This window comes from Oryctolagus cuniculus, chromosome 19 (genome assembly GCF_964237555.1).
Source record: "Oryctolagus cuniculus chromosome 19, mOryCun1.1, whole genome shotgun sequence".
Lineage (NCBI taxonomy): Eukaryota > Metazoa > Chordata > Mammalia > Lagomorpha > Leporidae > Oryctolagus > Oryctolagus cuniculus.
This window is the reverse complement of record NC_091450.1, coordinates 25,155,669-25,174,232: the sequence shown is the minus strand read 5'-3', so window position 1 is coordinate 25,174,232 and position 18,564 is coordinate 25,155,669. Positions and strand designations below refer to the sequence as shown.

Below are 18,564 nucleotides of genomic sequence, written 5' to 3'. Positions count from 1 at the left end.
TCTCTGGGGGGTTTCTAGCCACAAGCGGTAGCCTCAGCAGCAAGCATGGCAGAGGGAACGTAGGCGGCCCCTCCTGGTTTCCCCTCCAGCAAGGAGAGAAGAATCTCAACAAGGGATGAGAGAGGCAGAGCCAGGAGGACTGCTTGGTGGAGGCAACAGGTGCAAGCCTTCTCCCAGACACGTGGGACAGGCACCTGCCACCCCCACCTCCACGAGCAGGGACACAGTGGTCACTGCAAGCCCACGAGCTACTCGGCCGGGAGCTTTGCTGTGCACCGGGCTCCTGACATCACCACAGCATCTCAGCCTCACACGCCCAAGGAGGGACTGCCGTCTTCCTCAATGACATGGAGGGAAAGTGACCTGCAGACCATTTAAGGCAGGGGCCAGGGCCACGCTGAACAGCCCAGGCCAGATCTGAAGTTGGGCTACCCAGCTCCTACATCCACGCTTGTTAAAACTTGTCTTGGCGGGGCTGGTGCTATGGCACAGCGGGTTAAAGCCCCAGCATGCAACACTGGCATCTCATACGGGCGCCAGTTCGAGTCCTGACTGCTCCACTTCCAATCCAGCTCTCTGCTGATGTGCGTGAGAAAGCAGTGGAGGATGGCCCATGTACCTGGGCCCCTGCAGCCCCGTGGGAGACCTGGAAGAAGCTCCTGGCTCAAAGCTCTGGATTGGCTCAGCTCTGGCTGTTCCAGCCACTTGGGGAGTGAACCAGTGGATGGAAGACCTCTCTCTCTATCTCACTCTGTAACTCACTCTTTCGAATAAATAAAATAAATCTATTAAAAAAAACTTGTCTTGCCTTTTTTGTATTTATTTGAAAAGTAGAAAAAGACAGAGCCCATCTGCAGATTCATTCCCCAAGTGCCCGCAACAGCTGAGGTTGGGTCAGGCCAAAGCCAGGAGGTGGGAATGCAACCCAGGTCTCCCATGTGGGTGGGAGGGAACCAAGTGCTCAAGCCACCACGTGCTGTCTCCCAGGGTGCACGCTGGCCGGAAGCCGGAATCAGAATCAGAATCAGAGCCAGCACGCAGGCCCAGGCACAGCGACAGAGGACACAGGTGTCGCAAGTGTATATTAACCACTGCACCAGACGCCTGCCCTAAACCACCAGCTAACCAGTGTCCATCACCCATGGCCAAAAAAAAAAAAAGAAAACAAAACAAAACAAAACAAAAACGCCCTGGCCAGGGGTGCTTGCCTGTCTCCATGGCAACCACTCCAAGGTCGCCAAGAGGGATCCCTGCAGACTTGGAGAGAAACACGCCTGGTGCCACCTCCACCACACACAGCCAAGAGCACCACCCACCGTAACAAGTAGGCAGGGGCGGTCCTGAGGACCTACTGCCTTTCACTGGAGTGAAACTCACTTGTAACAATGGCCTCGTTAATTAATTAATTAATGACCGGCTTGAAGGATTTCTGGAAATGAAACCATTTCACTACGCATCCATTTCGGCACACCCCCGTCCGTGCTATCCCTAAAACATGTGGCTGTACACAGTCGCAGCTTAGTAAGTGCCTGCCTGTGATTCGGGCTCCCCATTCTGGGAACACTCGGTCACGGTTGTAACCGTACTGCCCCTCCCCCAGACACCCCGGCTGGCAGCCAGGAGGAGCCCAGAGCCAGCTCGCCCTGCGTCTCCCACCCACACTGCCGGACAGACGCCTGCCTCCCCTGCTCTGACTGATGGCCCCGGCCACCCGCCAGGGCCCCCCACACTGTAGCTCTAGGGGTCTCGGCCTGGGATGTGCCCTCCACGGAGCATTCATTCAGCCCTGGTTTTGTTACTGGACTGAAACACAAATTTTGTTTCCTGCCCACAGTCAATGGCAAGAGCAAAGGCATCTCAAGCTCAAGTCCACAAGGCCCGTCCCCCAGGCAACCCGAGAGGAGCTGCTCGATGCCAGGAATCGAAGCCTCAGTAATGCACCTCGCGGCCTGGGACGTCTCCCACCCCCAGCCCACCCCCACCTGGGAATAACTCACTTCCTTTCCAGGGTGGCTGCAAGGTGTGCTCTGGGGCTGCACAGCTGGTCTCCAGGAGGGAGACCCAGGCCCACAGAGCACCTGCCAGGGGAGAAGCAGCAGGGGCCGGCGGGCCCGACGTGTGGCTTCTGTTCATCGAAGAAACTCAGCACAGCCACAGCTAGGGACAGAGCAGGGACTCGGCGGGGACACCCGACTGCCTTGACTGATGCTGGCATCAAGCAGAGGCCAAGGGCGCTGCCACACACCCCGCAACACACCCGACAGCCCCCTGCCCCAACACGCACGCACGCACATGCGCGCACACTCACACAGACAAGACAAAGAGCGATCCGGCCCCAGGCACCACCCACCTACGCCATGAACCCCAGGCTGCCACAGCCCAGCTCCCCCCCTTACCAGAGGCAAGGCTTTCACTGTCTTTCCTAAGCCCTACAGGGATCAGGCAGCAAGAGGAGGGGGTCCCAGGCAGACCCCGCCGAGGCTGGAGAAACCGCTCACCTCGAAGTTCATGGTCTGAGCCAGGCACAGCTTCCTCACCAACTCGGCCACCGAGGCTGCCGTGGCCTGGGCTGGGGTCTCCTCCCACTCATACAGCAGGCTGCGTGGGGTCCCGTGCCCACCGTCTGCGTCATCTGCATCTGGGAGGGGGACAGGGGAGGGGGTGACCGCAGGGGAGAAGGCTTCAGTGACGCAGAAGGCCGCCTGGCTGCACCCAGACCCCACCAACAGCACATCTGAGACAGCAGGAGAGGGGGAGCGGTGCAGGTAGAAAAACATCGACAGCTTCGCAGCTGGCGACAGAAGACGGGAAACAGCCGGAGGACCCATCAGCGGGCACAGTCAGGTCAACGGCGGCCTGCTCGCGCCAGGAGGCCGAGCCTCCAACAGCTCCGGGCCAGCTGGACACGCCCAGCAACAGAAAGACCCCAAGCCTAAAGCAAGCGAGATGCGGACAAGCGTGCAACATAAAAACACATCCGCATCGCAATAAAAAACAGACTGCCTGGGCCAGTGCCGTGGCTCACTAGGCTAACCCTCTGCCTGCGGCGCCGGCACACTGGGTTCTAGTCCCGGTTGCCCCTCTTCCAGGCCAGCTCTCTGCTGTGGCCCGGGAAGGCAGTGGAGGATGGCCCAAGTGCTTGGGCCCTGCACCCCATGGGAGACCAGGAGAAGCACCTGGCTCCTGCCTTCCGATCAGTGCGGTGTGCCGGCCATGGCGGCCATTGGAGGGTGAACCAACGGCAAAAGGAAGACCTTTCTCTCTGTCTCTCTCTCACTGTCCACTCTGCCTGTCAAAAAAAAAAAAAAAAAAAAAAAAAAAAAAACCAGACCACCTGAACACACACACACACACACACACACAGCAGCCTCTGCACAGACTCCAAGAAGTGCATGGAAAACGGAATTCAAAGTAAGTTACGGGGCTGGCGTCGTGGCGCGACAGGAAAGCCCACAGCCTGCAACGCGGGCATCCCCTACGGGCACCAGATTGAATCCCCGCTGCTTCGCCTCCGATCCAGCGCCCATCTCAGGGGCAGGGAAAGCAGCAGCAGATGGCTCAAGTCCTTAGGCCCCTGCCACTGCACGGGAGACCCGGATGGAGCTCTGGGATCCTGGCCTCAGCCTGGCCCAGCCCTGGCCATTGCAGCCATTTGGGGAGTGAATCAGCAGATGGAAGATCTGTTTGAATTTCTATGTCACTCCCCCCCCCTTCAAATCAATGAATAATCTCTTAAAAAAATTTCTGAAAATCAGAGTTACAGAGAAAGAGAGAATCTTCCATCCACTGGTTCTCTCCCCCTGATGGCTGCAATGGCCAGGGCTGGGCCAGGCCAAAGCCAAGAGCTTCATCCAGGTCTCCCACATGGGTGACAGGCACCCCAGCACTTGAGCCGTCCTCTGCTGCTTTTCTCAGGCCAGCAGCAGAGAGCTGGATCAGAAGTGGAGCAGCCAGGACTTGAAATGGTACCCAGAAGGGATGCCGGCACTGCAGGTGGTGGCTTAACCCTCTACACCACAGCACAGGCCCCAAGAGTAATTCTTAACACACACACACACACACACACAGAGGACTAATGGTGGCCAGCGCCTGGGGGTGCAGGGAAGGAGCACAGGCCGATGCTAATGGGGACAAGGTTTCTTCTAGGAGCAATGAAAATGTTCTGCAGGTGACCACGTCTGAGTGTTCCAGAAACTACACTGAATCACATAATTTTTAAGAAAGATTTTTTATTTGCTAAGCAGAGTAACAGAGGAAGAGACAGAGGACTCTTCCATCTGCTGGTTCACTTCCCCAATGTCCCCAACAGCCAGGGCTGGGCCAGGCCAAAGCCAGGAGCCCGGAGCTCCACCCAGGTCCCCGACATGAGTGGCAGGCACCCAAGTACTTGAGCCAGGACCTGCTCAGGAGCAATTAGTGGGCAGCGTGACCAGAAGCGGCGGGGTGGGGGGCATTGCTGCACAGTGGGTTGAGCCAACCCCTGCAACTGACATGCCACGTCGGAGCTGCAGTTCGAGACCTGGCTGCTCCGCTTCCCACCCAGCTCCCCGCTAGTGCACCTGGGAAGCAGCAGAGGAGGCACCAAGTGCTTGGACCCCTGTCACCCACGTGGGAGACCTGGATGGAGTTCCAAGGTCTTGGCTTCAATGTGCCCCAGCCCTGGCTGTTGTGGCCATTTGGAGAGAGGACCAGCGAATGGAAGATCTCTCTGTTTATTTGAAAGGCAGAACGTCAAACAAAATGAATCTTTCAAAAGAAAACAACTGTCAAACACCCAAGACTGAAACCAGGCACCCTGCTGTGAAACACAGGCATCCGAAGCGGCGGTTTAACCTGCGGGGCCGCGCCACCCACGCCTGCGCCCTATACCGTGCACGGATCAACCACAGGGTGCCCGATTTGGGTCTCAACAATGCAGCTGACAGGAAAATGAAAAGCTCACCCCACCTCCCCCTGGGAAGGCGCAAGGTCCCAACAAGCACGGATGCCTGCCCACATCCAGGGGAGGGCGGTGAGGGGGCAGGGCCATGGACCCTGAGGGGATGCTGGGTTCAGCTTCTCCCTTGGGTGGCTCAATCGCTTGGCCCCTGCCACCCTAGCTCCTGGCTTTAGCCTGGCCCAGCCCTGGCTGTTCTAAGTATTTTGGGAGTGAACCAGTAGATGGAAGATTCTGTATGTGTGTGCGTGTGTGTGCCTTTCTGTGTTTCTCTGCATTTCAAAATAGCTAATTGGTTTGTTTGTGGTTTTTTTTTGTTTGTTTGTTTGTTTGTTTTTGACAGGCAGAGTGGAGTGGACAGTGAGAGAGACAGAGAGAAAGGTCTTCCTTTGCCGTTGGTTCACCCTCCAATGGCTGCCGCGGCCGGCACACTGCAGCTGGCGCACCGCGCTGATCCGATGGCAGGAGCCAGGAGCCAGGTGCTTCTCCTGGTCTCCCATGGGGTGCAGGGCCCAAGCACTTGGGCCATCCTCCACTGCACTCCCTGGCCACAGCAGAGAGCTGGCCTGGAAGAGGGGCAACTGGGACAGAATCCAGCGCCCCGACCGGGACTAGAACCCAGTGTGCCGGTGCCACAAGGCGGAGGATTAGCCTAGTGAGCCGCCGCGCCAGCCGCTAATTGTTTTTTAATTCAAAGGAAAAACCTTTCTTTCTCACAGTCGGGACTCCCTTGCTTGTTTCCATGGAAACCAGAAAGAAAGAGCCAAGTTCCAGGGCCATTAGCAGAAACTTGCCGGAAAACCAAGAGATCTCAGTCTGCTCCCAAAATGGGCAGCCCGAGGGGTCGCGGAAATCCTCCCACCAACGCTGGAAGCCGAGTTCACCCTCACTGAGGGCAGCCCAGGGGGAGGAGACAAGACCAAGCCTCAGCAGCAGACAGGGCCCCGAGAAAGTTCTAGAAGAGGCAGACTCTGGCCCACATTCACAAACAGCGCGAGGGCGTCCAGGCTGGGACCGGGCAGCGACGCCGGGCGGCTGGGAGGCTCCTCTGAGGACCCCACGCCCCTCTCACGCTACAGCCAAGGCAGCAGCCACGGACGGACGAGGTCACAATCACCTGGGGCGGCCGGATCGCGGGGCGCCTGGCTCAGCAGGACCAGTGAGGACAGGGTGCGGGTGTGCACCCCGGCCGCCCTCTCGGAGAGCGGCGCCACGGAGTGCAGCTCCTCGCAGGACGCCTCCTGCAGGACGCCCGCCTGGAAGCTCTGGAGGCAGCTGAGGCTGGAGGCCAGGCCGGGCTGCTGGGGCAAAGCAGAGGGGAGCCTCAGGACAGGGCCCGGCTGGGGTGGGACCCCCCACCCGGGTGGGACCCCCCACCCCCAACCTGCAGCCGCCAGAACCAAGGTGGTGCCTGAGGGCCACAGGACGACTCCCAGACCCCTCCCTCTGATCTCAACAGCAGCCCAGCACAGGGGATGGGAGGCAAGAGGCCAGGAACCCCAGGAGAGTGACAAGCACGGGACACTGGCTGCAGCCGAGCAGGCGCTGGCCTGCCGCCGCCTCCAAGCTGACCCCTGCTGATGGAGTTAGTTACCTTAGTAACGACCGACCGTCTCATCCTTATACTCACTGTACACACATCACTTCCATCTTCAGGGAGTAGGGACCCACGAGGAGGGGAGGGGGGAAGGGAGGGGAGGGGAGGGGAGGGGAGGGGGGCTGGCTCAGCACTCACCCCTCCCGGCACAGCCTGGGAAGCCAGGGAGGCGCGCACCCTGCGCAGGGAACACCGAGCCAGGTCCTTGGTCTTGAGGAGCAGGTGCCCATGGCGCTGGTACGTGGTGGGACACCGGCCCAGGACATCCACCTGGGTGGGCAGGCAGGAGAGGACCCCTCAGCCTCTGCCGCCCAGCCCACCCCCACCTCCCCCCCCCCATGCTCGGCCTCACCTCCTCCAGGGTCTCGGGGCCGTGGGCACCTGGGTGGCTCTGCAGGACACTCAGCAGTGCCCGCTTCACATTCAGTGCCCAGCGTGGCTCGTCTCGATGGGGACACAGGTGGGCCACGCGCCCAGCACGCAGGACAAAGCGCAGCGGGTGGTGGCCCAGGGTAGCACTGCAGGAGGCGGTGGAGGACAGGGGTTGGGTGGGGGCCTCGGCACTCCCGTCCTCCTGCACGTCAGCCCCCAAGGGGAAGCCCCCGGCCCCCTCATGAGGTTGCTCTGGCCGAGCACAGCCTCATCACCAGCAGGGGCGACGGTTCCAAGTATACGAGTCAAGTGCAAGGAACAGCAGGCCAGGCCCCTAGAGGCAGCCCGCCCTGCCTTGCTACTCCCTCACCCCAGACAGGAGCTGAAGGCGCTGGGGTCATGCACCCCATACACGCTGTTTGGGGGTACTGGGTGCTTTGAAACCGTTCTGCTTATTAATATTTCTGAATTTAATAAGCTGTGTGGGCTCTTGCCATGTGTTCTGAGAATTCTGAATACCGGCTCAGATAGACCAGGCAAACGTGCTAAGTTTTAAGGCTTTTATTCAGTGAGGGAGACGCATGGGAGAGTGAAGCCTCCATCCGAGGGAGAAACACAAGTCTAGAAATTAAGCTGGGGTCCGTACCAAGCCGAGAACAGGCCGGGAGCCACGTGCACCAAGTGTTTGGTTATGAGCAGCCGCAAGCGGCTTAGCACAGGACAGACAGAGCACAGAGAGGAGAGAGGGGGTGGCCCAGAGGCCACGCGCCTTGAAGGCACAGGCAGCAAGTGCCTCACAGGACAATAAGGGTGAGGGGGAAAAGGGCAAAAAGGGAAGGATCCACCGTGTTCCAGCCATTTATCCACTTGCTAAGGGGAGTGGCTACATAGCCTGATTGGCAGGTGGGCATACAGGCGGGGCCAGGTAGGGGCAGATCACATGCGCGGTGGAGGGCATGGTCTCCCAGCTCACAGATCTAATCCAATTCATCCACCTGCCTGCCTACATCACCTTGAGCTGAAAACACCAAAAAGCCCACAGCCACAGGGAGGGGGTTCTCCTGACCCCATCACCTGCCCGAGACAGAGTCTAGAAATGGAGCTGGGGGCAGCCAGCCGCCCCCCAGGACCCTGATCACAGACGGGACAGGAGACGTCCTTGTCACACCCTGTCCTCACCACAAACGACAGCTTTGGCTACGAACTATCCCCTCCCCCACCCTTTCCCCAGGCCCATTTGTCTGTTCTAAAAATAGCCTGCCAGTGCTGTGGCACACCAAGTTAATGACCTGGCCTGAAGCACCAGCATCCCATATGGGTGCCAGTTCTAGTCCCGGCTGCTCCACTTCCAATCCAGCTCTCTGCTGTGGCCTGGAGAAGCAGTAGAAGATGGCCCAAGTCCTTGGGCCCTGCACGTGCATGGGAGACTTGGAAGAAGCTCCTGGCTCCTGGCTCCAGCCATTGCGGCCAACTGGGGAACGAACCATTGGATGGAAGACCTCTCCCTACTTCTCCTCTCTTTGTGTAACTTTGACTTTCAAATAAATAAACCTTTAAAAAAAAAAAATAGCCTGCTGGCCCCTGCCTTGCCCACACGGCTCCTTTCCTTCCCTCCTTCCTTCCCTCCTTCCTTCCTTCCTCCCCTCCCTCCCTTCCTCTGTGAAGGGGACACTGCTACGGGGAGCTCACCCCATCTCCGATGTCAGCCCAGGGCAAATGGTGAAGGGAGATCTTCCCTCCCGCCCAGGCCAGCCACGGGACCCAGAGGAGGACACGTGTCAACTCAGGGAAGGTGCTGGCACCAGAACTCGGCCAGTGCCTCCCTGCCGGCCTCACCAGAGGGAAAGCCTGGGTCTCCATCAGCGCAGGATGCAGGGCATGGGAGCTGGGGGAGGGGTAGTCCCCCACCCCCCACGGAGGGAGAAGACAGGTGCTCCCAGCCAGCAGTAAGCCAGGCAGAAGCTCGCCTCCCCGGGGGGTCCCTGTGCCCGCCTCCCCACCCCCCAGCTTCATCTGGGGTCTGGGGGCCTCCAGGATGGCAGCTCCCATCCGGGCAAGAGAAATGCTAATAGTGCCATTCCAGGAATAGCAAATGTCAGTCGGCCTCAAGGGCCTGCCAGCCCCCAGCCCCCAGCCCCCGACTTAGCATTTCTGATGAGGAGCAGGCACAATGGCCCCTTGGAGGGACCCTCCCTGGCCTTTCAGCAGGGAGCCATCTGCCCCTGGACAGCGGCCCCCACCCCAGCACCCCTGCACAAAGCCTGTATTTTTTTTTTCAACAAATGGATTTGCAATAAAAAGGAAGAGGAATCGGAGGTAGGGTTGTCTCCAGGCTGCCCCGGGCTGGGGGCCACCGAGGCACAGACAGGCAGTCCTGGGAAAGGCAGTGCAGAGAGAATTCCAGGCTAGGTCACCAACGGGGGCGGTGGGAGAGGACCGGGGTTCCTCTCTCTGGGAAGAGTGGGGGAGGGGAGGAAGGGACAGGCTTCCGTGGGCTCGACAGCCCCACACCCGCCGTCTTCCCGAGGGTCCTCAAGAATGGTGGCCCCGGTGGCGAGGGCCCCTGCTGCTGCTGGGCGTCACTCAAGGCCCCCGCGCTCTGGCAGCCCCGAGCATCTGGTCTGGGCACTTGGCAAGGCCAAGGCCAAGGCCAGGAGACGAAGCCCCCCCTTTGAGCTTTGGTGCAGGCGGCGTCTGTGTACTGGGAGGGGTCACCGCTGGGTTTTCCCGTCTCACTTGGCATAGCCAGAGCCTGGCAGCCACAGGGAGGGGATGGGGCTCCCGCCCCCACCCAGGGCCAGCGTCTTACCCCAAACTCTGCGAGTCCTGCAGAAGCTGCGCTTCGGACCCCAGGATGGACGTCACCCGGAAGTCCCGGAGCTGAAGCAGAAAGCAGAGTGAGCCAGGGACGGCCCAGCACCCCTCCCCAGCACCCCCACCCACAAGGAGTTCTGGGGAGTGGCCCAGTGTGGGGGACTGAGCAGAGACCCCTTCCCTTGCACAGAAGGTTCTAGTTCCTGGTGGCAGACGCTGAACTTCTCCAGGGGACAAGGACTCAAACAGCCAAGCTCCCATGGTGCCTTGCTGTCGGTCTGCAAAGCTCTCATTCTTCCAACCAAGACCCTGGAAGCCTGCTTCCGGGGTTCCTGGGACTACGCAGTACACACAGAGCACGCCCAAAACCCCATCCAGGTCTCCCACGTGCATGGCAGGGCCCCAAGCCCCGTAGCCATCACCTGCTGCCTTCCAGGACGCACGTTAGCAAGAAGCCCAATCAGAAGCGGAACAGCCAGAACTCAGACCAGGCACTCCTACAGGGGATGCGGGCACCCCAAAATGTGACATAAGCCCTGCACTGAGCGCCCGCCCCACGTTATGTGTATCTCACCACAGCAGGAAAAGAAAATAAGAAGTTCAGCACAAGGGCCAGCGCTGTGGCACAGCAGGTTAAGCCACAGCCTGCAGTGCCGGCCTCCCATATGGGCGCCAGTTTGAGTCCTGGCTGCTCCACCTCTGATCCAGCTCCCTGCTAATGCACGTGGGAAAGCAGAAGATGGCCAAGTATTTGGGGCCCTGCTCCTGTGTGGGAGACCCGGATGGAGCTCCAGGGTCTGCCTTTGACCTGACCCATCCCTGGCTATGGCAGCCACTTGAGGAGTGAACCAGCACACGGGGGACCTCTCTCTATCTCTGTCTCTCTGTGTCTCTGTCTCTAACTTTACCTTTCAAACAAATAAACCTAAAAAAAAAAGTTCAGCATGAAGAACATCTTGGTTAATTCTATTTAAAAGAAAGTCAGGGGCCGGCGCTGTGGCACAGCAGGTTAAAGCCCTGGCCTGAAGCACCAGCATCCCATATGGGCGCCGGTTCTAGTCCTGGCTGCTCCTCTTCCGATCCAGCTCTCTGCTGTGGCCTGGGAAAGCAGAATAAGATGGCCCAAGTCCTTGGGCCCCTGCACTCGAGTGGGAGACCCGGAAGAAGCTCCTGGCTCCTGGCTTCAGAAGGGTGCGGCTCTGGCCGTTGCGGACAACTGGGGAGTGAACCAGCAGATGGAAGACCTCGCTCTCTGTTTCTACCTCTCTAACTCTGTCTTTCAAATAAATAAAATAAAACTTTAAAAAAAAAAAGTCAGGCAAAACTCATCTATGGTGTCAGAGGCAGGCAGTGGTTCCCCCAGGGGAAGGGGTCAGGAGAGATCGGGCTGAGTCATCTCGTTTCTTACTCTGGCAGTAGCCATACAGTGGGTCCAGTTAAAATTCACTGTTCCGAGTCCTTAGGATTTTATTCTTTGCACGTTAAAAATCTGTGATTAGATGACCTCAAGTGGCTGTGAAAACTCCATTTTCACCAAAAATCATTGAAATAAGCTACCACTTGGCATTATCAACTCTTCTTAAATGCTAAAACCAAAGAGAACCAATGAGTTCAACTGTAGCAGTACACAATTTGCTTTGTGAAAACTGGCCCTGCAGGGGGAGAAAACCTGTTAGTGTTTTGATGGATGTGAAAAGATGGCCAAGACTCCAATACAGTGGCAGCTCTGATTGGAGCACAGGAATTTGGGACAGTTTCAGAATTCAGAGGCAGCTCAGTTACCCCGTGAAAGACCCCATCCTGTGGTCTACATGAAAACACAACAAAACAGTTTTGAAAAACTGTTGTCAGGAGGTGCTCCAATCAGTTCAAAAATGCTTCACAAGTATAAGACTAGACCTTGGCGGACACTAACAGGCCATTTGCCAGCAGTGGGAGGGACTGCCCAGGAAACACACGGCAGTCACTGGAAATGGGACAGGAGAATGGGCGGGCATTTCCACGAGCAGGCACGTGGGGAGCTTTGGGAAAACCTTGATGAAAAGAAACCCGTGACCACCAGCTGAATCTAGCTCAAGATTTGCCAGACCAACACCACAGCACCTGAGCGGGCACCTTTAACTGGAGCCTGTGGACCAGGCACTTCCAGTGGCCAGGAGGCCAGGGCAGGCCTGTAGGCCCATCCAGGCCTCGTTCTCCATCCCATGCTTTTCCTTGGCCTGAAGCACGGACTTAGTTTGCCTTTGCACCTGCAGGCTCACCCTCCATCCTCCCCATGACACACCTTGTCCCCACCTTATGTCTCTTCTCACTCTAATGAAACCCCTCTCAGGGCCAGCACTGCGGTGTAGCAGGTAAAGCCACCACCTTCAGTGCCAGCATCCCATATGGTCGCCAGTTTGAGTCCTGGCTGCTCCACTTCCAATCCCACTCTCTGCTATGGCCTGGGAAAGCAACAGAAGATGGCTCAAGTCCTTGGGCACCTGCACCTGCATGGGAGACCTGGAAGAAGTTCCTGGCTCCTGGCTTCAGATCGGTGCAGCTCCGGCCGTTGTGGCCAATTGGGGAGTGAACCAGCAGATGCAGGACTGACTCTCTCTCTCTGTCTCTCCTTCTGTGTAACTCTTTTAAATAAAATCTTAAAAAAAAAAAAAAAAAACTCCCCCACATATTCACACATTCACACACACACACACACACACACACACAGCTTCCTCAGCCCCAGCCCCACACCACTGGGTCACTGTAGGAGATGGCACCATATTCTACCACCACTGTGACGCCATTTTTCCTATTCCTACCCCTAGCCATCGCTTGTTGAGTATGAGATTCCTCAGAACACCCTGCGTAGCAGACAGATTGGCACCATGGGGACTGTGGCTTCCCTTCGGCCCTCCCCGCAGCCAAGATCAGTGCCAACGTCACCTCCCCATTGCCCGGAGACGCTCACCCGTAGAAGCATCTGGCATGGGCCAAGCACATCAATCTCCGCCAGGCCTTGGAGACCAAGTCCACTGCCCTCCACGGGGGCCCCCTGCAGGCCAGTGCTGGTGTTGGTGGCAAAGCCATAGACGTATCTGGTGCCCACGGGGAGGTGGGGTCCAGCAGACCCTGGAGAGCACACAGAAGCAGCAGCTCACGGTGGCAACCTGGCTCCCTCTGGGACCCCAATCCCACATTGACTTCTGGGTGCCCTTGCGCCCCCTTCCACCTCCCCACCCAGGCCCCTGGGGGAAGCTGGGCAGTGCACAGCCCGAGGGTGAAGGAGTAAACACACAACAGTAAGTACTCAACATGACCACGCGACGGGCCATCACGGAGCGCTTTGTACTGGCCACACCTTCTCAGCACCACGGACTCCATGGGCTGGCACCCTGCTGTGGGTGTCCACGGTGTGCCATGGAGAGGTTCGGCAGCACCCCTGGCCTCTGCTGTAATGCAGCCCAGTGTGAGCACCAGAGAAGTCTGCCGACAGTGCCAAGTGGGGGGTGGGGCGGGGCAAAATCGCCCCCCAGCAGCCAACCACTGATGTACGTTTACGTTCATTCACTGAATCGCACGACCAGTTCTGAAGCAAGTATCTTTATTTTCTCCATTTTGCCAAAGCAGCAGCTAAGGCTCAGAGAGGGTAGGGGACGTATCTGTGGACACACAGCAGTCTGACTCCTCCCCGAGAGTCGGACAGACATCGGGTGGGGGTGGGGGAGCTGTTACCGCGAACTCTGTAGGAACCACGGCTGTGAATCTGGCTGGGGCAGGCCCGGGGGTGCATGGGGGGGGGGCGGACAGCAGGTGCTCTGGAGAAGAGCTGACCTCAGAGCACAGAGCTCTAACTCTGGAACCTTCTATCCGGGCCACAGGACCAGTGGAGAAGCCTGGGGTCTGGGCTCCTCCCCCACCCGCCCCCTCACACTGTGCTCTTTAGACTGAGTCTATTTTGAGTCCAATTTCCCGAGACACAGCCACACCCCCAGCCCCCAGGGTGCTTCCTTCTCTCCAGAGTCCAGCCCCTCCAGGATCCTTCCTCTGTTCCACCCAAGAGGCCAAGGGCAGCACCTGGCCAGAGCCTGGTAACCGCAGGGGGCCCGCGCCTCGGGGACTGGCATGGCGGGGCTCACTCTCTCTCTTCCTCCCCTCCTGCGCATGGCCCAGGCCCTCAGGGGCCACCCCAATCACCCCTGGCAGTGAGCCCACTCCACCCCAGTGCACCCACCCACCCCCAGCACAGCTGGGTCGTGGAGACTCACCAGCACACCCTGTCATGCAGGAGGCCGCCTGTCCCCGCGACGAATCTTCAGTTTCTGAAATCACAAACCCGATTGAACCAGGGTGACAGGGACAGGCCCACCCTGGGGACCACTAGCCTGCTGGTACAAGAGGACAAGGAAGGGCCCAGGAGACCAGGGGAGAAGAGACAGTGGCAGCTGTCCCAGGGCCGGAACGCATCTCCCTGCCTCTCCCACGTCCACCCTTTGTCCCATCACCACTCCCAAGTCCAGCGCATCAGTGAGATCTGCCAAGACTTCCTTCCCTCCCTCCTCTGAGCCAGGGTGGCCGGGCACCTGCGGCAGTTCCTGTTACCTCATGGCCCTTCTGCTTCTGGAGATACGCAGCGCCCCTGCCTGGACCCAGCTCACGGCACCTGGGGACACGGAGGCTGACCCAGCACCTCCCAGTATTCCTACCTGACACACCTGCCAGTCGCCAAGGCAGGAAACGTGAGAGGGGCGGGGCCAAGGTCCAGGAAAGCTCCACCCACCTCCCAGAAAAGCCCTGAGTACCCCCGCCTTTACTGGAAGGCACCTTTCCTTTCACTGAGCAGCCCGCGAGAGGTCACCCTCAGCTGGGACACGGGGCCGCTCCCCTCCGAGCGTGTGCCTTTGCCATCTCAAAATGCTTGCGCCCACCACTCGCTCTTCTCTGATCCGCCCGAGACCTCTCTAGTGGCAAAGTCAAGAACCCAGTACTGGCCAGCTCCACTGTCTCTGTCTCCATGACAACTGACCGCTCTGGGCAAAGCCACACCCTCTCCTGCCTGAACGTGTCTCTCGGACTCATCTCCCACCCAGCAGCCAGAGCCGTGGTTACACACATCTACGTGGGGGCCGGCGGTAGCTGGTTAAGCCCCCGCCTGGGACAATGGCATCTTACGTAAGGGTCAGCTCGAGTCCCGGCTGCTCTGCTTCCCACCCGGCTCCCCACAATGCACCTGGGGAGTCAACCAGTGGACCGAAGACCTCTCCCTTCCATCTCTCCCTGCCTCTGTGCCTTTCAAGTAAACAAATCTTTATAGCAAACAAACCAAAAACAAAAACAAAAAAAATCCGAGAACTCCAGATGCTGACGACAGGGAAACGCTTAGCGACCCCTACTATAAACCCTGCAGCTCCGCAGCTGAGCCCGTCAGGCTCCCTAACTCCCCCCCAGCCCCGCCCAGCCTTTAAAAACCACACCTGCTAATCAGCAACACAAAGGAAGACACCTGATTCTGCCCCGCCCCACCCCCACTAGCCTCTAGAACCACGTGAGAGGACCCTGCTGTAGGTTGAATTTGGAGTCCTGCCTGTGGTTGCCTTGGATTTCGCAAGCCCGCGGCCGCCTGCGGAGCTGCCGTCCCTCACCCCGGCTTGCAGTGACAACGGGACCCTCGCCCGATTATCCCAAGGCCGACCAGGGTGTTACAGGCACCCTGTACAGTCTAAAGAGGAAAATTGATTATCCAAATCTAAATGTGCTGAGTAGAAAAAATACAAACCGGATTTCACAGAAGGCAGAACTATCTGACATTAATACTTATTGTACTGATTACATTTTCTAATCATTTTTTTTCCACACGGGGTTAAGTAAAACGTGCTGTGGAAATTATTTTCACCTTGAACATTTTTCAGTCCGTCTACCAGGAGCGTGAACCCTGTGGCGTGTTTGTGCTTCACTCGACCCACAGCAAGACCAGGTTCATTTCCAAGTTCCTGTCCCCGTGTGCCCCAGCGTCACAGGCTCTCAGCGTCTTCCCACACCACCTCTGGACCTGGGACACCAGCTAACTCCATGCTCTGGCTCAGCCAGCCCAGAAACCAACTCTCCACCCCCAGAGTCTGAAATCCGGTCTCCACTGTGCCCCTCCGCCGCCCACCCCCAAACCCCACCCTGCCTCAGGTCCCAGGAGACTTGAATAAGACATGAGGGCTCCAGCGAAGAGCCTTTTCCCCCAGGACAAGAAAAACTGAGGATGGCAGGGTTTGGGGACAGCAGGTTTGGGTACCGCCTCCCTCCCTGCTGGAGGGATCTGGGCTTCCCCCGCCCCCCACGCCACACAGAACCAGGACAAAACCCAAGAGACGGCACAGGTTCTACTTACTCCCCGAAGTCCGTCCTGCCATCGTCCCAAGCAGGACCAGAGCCAGAAGCCCCACGGGCGCCGGCATCACCCCGGCCCGGCCGGCCCGAGGCACCCCCGCACCAGCCTCACACCCCAGGGGAGCTCTGTCCAGCCCGGAACGGAGCTCTGAGACCCCACGAGGAGCGCTCAGCCTCCATCCCCTCGCCCAGCCCGGGACGTCGGGAGGGGAGGAGGGGGCTCCAGGCCAAGTCCCAGCCAATCAGAAGCCGCTGTTGAGCTATTAGCGCCCCACCCAGGAGGCAGGGGTGAGGGAGGGGGCGGCTGGCTCACAAGGGGGCAAATCCCTGTTCAGCTTCGGGAAGGGGCGAGACGGCCGGCCTGCCCAGGCCTCAGAAACAGGCCATCTCAGGGCAGAGGACAGCAAGGCTTGGACTCAGAACAAAAACCGGGCCACTCTAGAGGCCGCAAGCGGCTCAGAGGCACGGGGACACTCACGTCCCTGAGCCGCCACCAGCATGCTCTAGGTCTGTGGCTTGACGTTGGCTCTGTGGGTCCCAGTGCTGGGAAGACTGTAGCGGCTTCGGGAAACCACTCAGGTCGGCTGGGTGCCTGGGTTCCAGTCCCAGCTCTGCTTCCCATCCGGCTGGGAGGCAGCAGCTGGTGGCTCACCTACTTGGGTCCCTGTCACCCAGGTGTGAGACGTGGTTTGCGTTCCTGCCTCTTGGCTCTGGCCTGGTGCCTATCTCTCCGCCTACCCTCCCAACCGAACCCCGCCTCGTGTCTCTCCGTCTCTCTCTCCCCCTCTCCCTCTCTCCCTCCCTCCCTCCCAAGCCATAGCAGAGAGCTGGCTCGGCAGTGGAGCAGCCGGGACTCGAACCAGCGCCCATACGGGGTGCCAGCACTGCAAGCGGTGGCTCCACCTGCTATGCCACAGCGCCAGCTCTGTCTCTAACTCTGCCTTTCAAGTTCATTAAAGGCAAAAAACAAAACAAAACAAAACAAAACAAAACAAAAAAACTCTTCAGCTCCCAGCTCCTGGAGGCTAGGAATGCACAGTTACAGCTCTAAGACCAGCCAGGGGGAGCCCAGCTCCCAAGTGGGAGAGGAGACACGGAGACACACACGCACATGAGAAAGGAGAACCAGTGCTGACCAACGAGTGCTCCTTGTCCACCTAGGAGGCAGAGAGACCCTGGGAAAAGAACCCGTCCCAGGCCCTGCTCAAGGCACACCCGTGGATTAACTCATTCAGTCCCACACAGCCCTGCGAGGGGGCAGGCATCAGCCCACCACTCAGAAGACGGAGCAGTCACTCACGCAGTCTCATAGCTCGCGAGCATCTCAGCCCAGCCTGCCTCCGGGCCCCTGCTGTCCTCAGCCTGCTCACGGCTGGCACTTCCTTTCCCCACTGTCCCTCAAGGAGGCTCCATCTGCCACAGGCGTGCATTCCCCACCCATGCAGTCAAATTGAGCAAAACCTTACTTTTTAAAAATACTTATTGGAAAAGCAGAGTGGTAGAGAGGGAGAGACAGATCTTCCATCTGCTAGTTCACTCTCCAGACAGCCTCAACAGCCGGGGCTGGGCCAGGCCAAAGCCAGGAGCCAGGAACTCCATCCAGGTCTCCCACATGGGCAGCAGGGGCCCAAGCTCTTGGGTTATCTTCTGCTTCTTCCCAGGGCACATTAGCAGGGAGCTGGATTGGAAGAGGAGGAGCCGGGACTTAAACCAGCACTCATATGGCGGCTTAACTTACCGTGCCACACCTGGCCCTGTGGTTCTAGGGCAATTCTGGAAGCACAGGGAAAAAAAAAATCCCAGGAAGTTGGAGCTCCCCAATACCCCTGCCGCATACACGCACGGCCCCCCACCCAGTGCACCTGTGCTCCCAGTGATGCACCTACGCTGGCATGTAGGTCTACACAAGGCTCGCTCTCGTGGTGGGCCCAGCGTGGAATGACATGGGTCCATCACGACTGAGCCACGTGGAATGACACGGGCTCTGCCGATTCATCCCTGCCCCCGCCCCCGCCCCTGCCGACTGTCCCTCTAGCTTTTTGCCTTCTTCAGAAGGTCATGCCGTCAAAATGATGGTGCCCGGGCCTCTCAGAGTGGAGCCGCTTTCTTCTTCAACGGAAACACGGTATCCCCAGGATGGTCACTTGGCCCCACGATGTCCCACGTATCAGAGGACCTGGGTTCAAGTTCTGGCTCCACTCCCGGTGCCAGCTTCCTGCCAATGCAGACCCTAGAAGGCAGCGGACAGCTCACACATCAGACGCCTGGATTGAGTTCCCGGCTCCTGGTTCTGGTCTTGGTTTAATCCCAGCTGTTGTGAGCACTTGGATAGTGAACCGGCACAGGGAAGTTTCCTGTCTCCCTCTTAAAGTTAAAAAAAAAAAAAAAAAAATGGGGCAGGTACTATTTTTGCAGAGCCCTGGAGGATTGAGGGCCACCGCTACTCCATGGTAGAGAAGAGCTGACCAGGAGGGGGCGCCGTGAGCTT

At 58.6% G+C, this 18,564-nt stretch overlaps 1 protein-coding gene across 1 annotated transcript in view; it reads right to left on the bottom strand.

Moving 5' to 3' along the window:
• Positions 1-16,804, bottom strand: part of LOC108175372 (uncharacterized) — a 101,583-nt gene extending 84,779 nt beyond the window's left edge. The window contains exons 1-8 of the mRNA XM_070063898.1: positions 16,078-16,804; positions 13,967-14,020; positions 12,670-12,830; positions 9,715-9,785; positions 6,886-7,051; positions 6,672-6,803; positions 6,054-6,237; positions 2,499-2,638 (exon numbers count right to left, since the gene is read on the bottom strand). Coding sequence (XP_069919999.1) covers positions 2,499-2,638; positions 6,054-6,237; positions 6,672-6,803; positions 6,886-7,051; positions 9,715-9,785; positions 12,670-12,830; positions 13,967-14,020; positions 16,078-16,144 — 975 coding nt within the window. The 5' untranslated portion in view covers positions 16,145-16,804. The remainder of the gene's footprint in view (positions 1-2,498; positions 2,639-6,053; positions 6,238-6,671; positions 6,804-6,885; positions 7,052-9,714; positions 9,786-12,669; positions 12,831-13,966; positions 14,021-16,077) is intronic.
• Positions 16,805-18,564: the final 1,760 nt, after the last annotated feature.